The sequence below is a fragment of the Phoenix dactylifera genome, chromosome 1 (assembly GCF_051530095.1).
Source record: "Phoenix dactylifera cultivar Ajwa chromosome 1, Ajwa_hap1_PhDact_Kaust_v1.1, whole genome shotgun sequence".
Lineage (NCBI taxonomy): Eukaryota > Viridiplantae > Streptophyta > Magnoliopsida > Arecales > Arecaceae > Phoenix > Phoenix dactylifera.
The window spans coordinates 19,212,934-19,217,985 of record NC_143190.1 but is presented as its reverse complement, the minus strand read 5'-3'; the positions used below and the strand labels follow the sequence as shown (position 1 = coordinate 19,217,985).

At 42.7% G+C, this 5,052-nt stretch overlaps 1 protein-coding gene across 1 annotated transcript; it reads left to right on the top strand.

Annotated features, from left to right (window-relative positions):
- The first annotated feature begins 1,379 nt into the window (after positions 1-1,379).
- LOC148715097 (myosin-binding protein 7-like) lies at positions 1,380-4,594 on the top strand. Its single transcript, XM_088721075.2, has 3 exons — positions 1,380-2,982; positions 4,061-4,107; positions 4,191-4,594. Exons 1-3 carry the CDS (start codon positions 1,723-1,725, stop codon positions 4,291-4,293), a joined length of 1,410 nt encoding a protein of 469 aa, XP_088577201.2. The 5' UTR covers positions 1,380-1,722; the 3' UTR covers positions 4,294-4,594.
- Positions 4,595-5,052: the final 458 nt, after the last annotated feature.

Genomic DNA, 5,052 nt, shown 5'->3' with positions numbered 1-5,052 from the left:
ATCATAATTTTTAATTGGACCTCTTTCAACTAATAGATCTTTCAACTTTGTATCAATTTGTTTCCATTTACCCAGATCATAAGCTCTAGTTTCACTAAGCTCTACACTATTCTTATTTATCCTATCTCCATCTAATTTCTGATCGTGCTCTTCACTGGAGATTGTTTTAGTAAATATTTGAATACTACTATGAATCTGGTTGTCAATCTCATTTTGTTTCGTTCTTTTCATTTCATCTTCTAACTCTATTTCGGCTACTTGTTCTGTTACTAATTTCTGAGTTGAACTTGATGTGTTTTATTTGTTTGTGGCAACAAATCTATGTAGAGCTCCTTTTTGAGATTGAATGAGTTTTTTGATTTTTTTTTCTTTTTAAGTTTTTCATACTCACATTCATATTTGCTATTAGATATTTGAATCTAAAAATAATATTATCCAATAAAGCAATAGAGACAATCACGGCAAGTAAATCAAAATATAAAAGGATGAGGATGAGGAGCAAAATGCAAACGAGAGTCAAGCCGGAAGCGCCGTCGTCGGAGGTTGTGCGGTTGTGCCGGTCCCGATCAATCCGTTGATGAAGTGGAGTCTACCGCCTGCGGAGTCGTAAATCTACAGTAAAACAGAATGTAGATAATGATAAATAAAAATTCTAATACATCAAATTTTTTTCAGCAAAATAGTACAGTTATTGAAACATAAAGATTAAGAAACTAGAGCAAAGCAATCCTTTCTATCTTTTTTTTTCATCCACTTATTTTTTCATCGACACGTCAAATTTTTCATCCACTTAATTAAAAAGACACACCAGAAAACTCATATAATTAGATCGGTGTGCATTTGTTCTATTCTAGCATGTAAGGACGAACAAAAGAAAAGCATGAATATAACATTTGCCTTTATTGAAGAGATCTCATTGGGATAATATTGTGATAATAAAGTTTATTGTTTGCAAATTCTGCGTCACCATAGTGTGATAATACGGTGACACTTTAGTACAGCAAGATCTCGGACGTCCTAATATCCACAATTATCAAAGGGAAACCCTTATAACATCAATCAACGTAATAAATTTCCTTGCATTTTCTGTAAGCTTTTAATGCTGCAAATGTCAGCAAGTACTTCGAAGAGGATGACCACATCTCCAGTATGGGGATCAAATTAATTTACAGATTTATGCAGAAAAGATGGTGAGAGCATGAGAAAAAGGGATGTGATATCGATGGGCTGCCTTTTCCGCGGACATGGATAAAACGAACGCGCATGCTGTTGCAATGGGACGGGCTAAAAAGAAAACCACAGGTTGGCCCATGGACAACTTCTTCTATTTTTGGAAATAAATCCGGTTATTATAAATATAATGGGATCCTTAAAATACCATCCGGATCGAGATCAAAATAATCGATCAGAAACAAAGGAAAAATATCTGAAAAATCAACAACTCGCGCTCCCACCGTGTCTCGCCAACCGCCCACCTCCTTTCTCTTCGCCACCCACCCTCCTCTCCTACCTTTGTTTCGGTCGCCCTACCTCTCTCTCTCTCGCAAAAACGGCATAGAGAAATAAAAAAAAAAAAATCTAGGGTTTTGAACCCTAGATTCTCCCTCATTTCCATCCAATTTCTGATTCTTCGTCCTCCCGTTTCGATCCCTTCATCTCGAAAGGGAGGAAGTATGCGGATTGTGTAGATTGATTCATTTATTGGATGTTTTCGAGGGATTCATGGATTCGGAAAGGTCCTCGCCGTCATGCCCCTGCGCGTCCTGCCCCTGCTGCTCGCCGCCGTCCACCACCTGGCGGCGATCCGTGAAGCGCAAGCTGGATCAGGCGGAGGGAGAGGCCCGCCGTGACCCGCCGGCGGCCGGCGACGTGGCCCGGGTGGAGGTGGAGGACGAGGTGGCCGCCCTCCGGGAGGCCCTGGCGAGGCAGCAGCAGTCGATTCAGGAGCTGTGCGGGGAGCTGGAGGAGGAGCGGAACGCGTCGTCGACGGCGGCGAGCGAGGCCATGTCGATGATCCTCCGGCTCCAGCGGGAGAAGGCCGAGGTCCAGATGGAGGCCCGCCAATTCAAGCGCTTCGCCGAGGAGAAGATGGCCCACGACCAGCGCGAGCTCGCCGCCCTCGACGACCTCCTCTACAGGCGCGACCAGGTCCTCCAGTCCCTCTCATGCGAGCTCCAGGCCTGCAAGCACCGCCTTCTCAGCTACGGGATCGCCCCTGAGGCCGACGATTACCCCCAGACCCCAGACGCTGCCGCTGCCGTTCTCGACAGCCCTCGATTCGACGACCTCCTGGCCGACGACAATTACCCTCAGCTGAGGTGCAACACCCCAGGCGATGACAATTATATGGATGCCACCGCCGATCTTTACAAGTTTGCCTTTGGGGAGACGCCGCCCAACGTGGAGGAGGAGCTCCAGAACCTGGAAGACCGGACTTACCGGCTCGAGACGACACCCGGTGGCAGCCATGTGATGGAGAAAGGCGTCGTGGGGCAGTCCCCATGCCGGCCCAGCCATTGCCGACAGCCCTCTGCTGATAGCTGTGCTTTGGGCCCGTTCCCTGGTAGGGATGATGCGCAGGAGTTCAAGAACGGGGATGAATTCCCGATTACAGTGGACCGCCCAGTGGATGATGTCGATGGGGACGATGACGCTAGTGATAGGGTGTACACCATTGATGCAGTGCATGGGGTGTGCGAGGACCATGCGGACACACTGAGGGAGAAGAGGAAAAGAGGAGAAGTAGATGGAGAGGAGGAGGAAGCGACAACGGACATGAAGAAGCTATACATGAGGCTGCAGGCACTGGAGGCTGACAGGGAGTCGATGAGGCAGGCCATCATCTCGATGCGGACAGAGAAGGCTCAGCTAGTGCTGCTTAAGGAGATTGCTCAGCAGCTTTGCAAGGAGGTGGCACCACAGAAGAGGGTCGTCAAGAAGAAGCCTTTGATCATCAGCTTTTCCATCGTTTCTGTGATCAAGGTAATTTAATCAGTTTTGTTATTTGTGGCATTTTAATTGATTGGTCAAGCGAATTGTTCTGCTTTAGCATATGATTTGTTTCTTTGTTCTTGGAATTGTTTGAATCTTTGGAACTGTTAGACAATTCAATTATGAAATTGAAATTAGTTCCCACTCTTGTATTGGATATATGTTTCTGCAGCATAAGGTTGCATTACCTTTTGAGTAGATTTAATTACTCTTCTAGTAGATATAGTTATGGAATTGTTAGCATTTGAGGGTTGCATTACCGTTCTTCTAGCTGGTCGGGCTGCTGTGTGCCTTGAACTTGTATCAATAACTTAAGATGCACCTTTAGATTCTTGGCACTGCCCCCTCCATTTTCTTTCCGTTAGTCATGTTCTTGGATTGTTATGAAGAGCTAGCTCTTAGATATTTGCTTTTAAATATCTCTTCTGCAAGATTTGAAAAAAATAGGTTCAACTATATAGCGCAGATGGTTGTTGATGAAATTTCTCTAAATGATGTCTTCATTTAGATGTGTAGTAACAAGTTACAAAATGCTTAATCTGACATCCTGGCTGTTAAGATGACAGTTTTATTGAATTGTGGCCCTAAGCCTTGAAGCATGCGTAAAATCTCGCACGTTGGAATTTCCAAATGGATGTTAGAGATATGCTCTCTTTTGTATCACTCAGGAAAATTTTTATCTCATTGTTGATATGCTTACAATTAATCTGAAGCTCAGGTTATGGTTTGAGAGAGACTAAAGTTGCGATATTTGTGACAAGTTATCCGTCTGTCCGTAGGACACTATACATTGCATTATTAAACTTAGACCTTGTTAGCGGTCCCATTTTATTCTTCAAGATATATCAGTGCTTATATAGAAATAATGATGCAAGATACTGCATCATCATTTAGTGCTTCACTGGATTTGGTATGACTATTTTGCAGATTTTATGCACCATAAACTGTTATAATTGGTTGTGGTTGGTTTCTGCAAGCAAAATTTTTTCATCCCATGTCATGTAATCTTCTTGGATTTTTGTTGGTTTTCCATATGTCTAACTTCCTGTGTTTCTTGTCCTTCATTTAGTGGATCGTGTCATTGGTTTTCTGGAGAAAGAAAGCAACTGGAAGCAAGTATGTTAATATGTTATGTGAAAATGATATTGCTGTACCTACAAAGCCTTACAATGCTTACCAATGTTTTAATCTTTTGTCAGGTATACATTTGGGCATTCAAACAACAATGTTGGCTTATTGTTGCTTTTAGACAAATCACCTCGAATGAGCCAGTGGAGATGTCTCGCAATGACACAGGGCTGATTGCAGCTGCTAGATATATGCCTCCCTGGCTGTATTCCTAAAAGCATGTGTCATTGTTCTAAAACATGGAATGGAAATTGATTAAACTACTGTGTTTGGAAGCGCAATGTTTGGTGGATCTCAGACAAGCTTGCCATTGGATACTTGTTTTGTTTCCTTTTGTAACAATTTCTTCTGGTTTGGATATCTTGCACAGGGTTTGGAGTTGCTGTTTGACTTGTTGAATTGAGAGAATGCATCTTTAACATTTTAATGTATGCGAAGCAATATTAAATTTCCAGTTGAGCATAACATATTTTCATATTTCTTGTTTGAAGTGAAGGAAAACTTCATCTCTATGCATGCATACAAGGTTTTGGTACTTGGGCCCTGTTCATAATCTCCTTGTTGGTTCCTTAAACTAGCTAACGGCAGATTTTTACCTTTTTACATAGTCTCTTGATATGACAGGAATTGTTGAAAAAATATATCATGTTTGTCATGATTTCGAATAGTTCATACCATATCTATGGTTGAGGGAGGGCTTTTTACTTCCAAGATTATTGCGGGCTATTTTTACGACAAAGCTAGTTTGAAAGATAAACTAGGTGTTATTCATTTAAGTTTCCTCCTTTTTTTTTCTTTTTGGTAAATCGGCGTCTCACTTACACATAGATGTGAGTGCGCTACGAGGAATCAGAATACAAAACACGATCGAGGTCCTGTTGGATGGGGCCAGTGCCATCTCATATGAAGGCTCCAGTTTGATGAGCTGCGGAG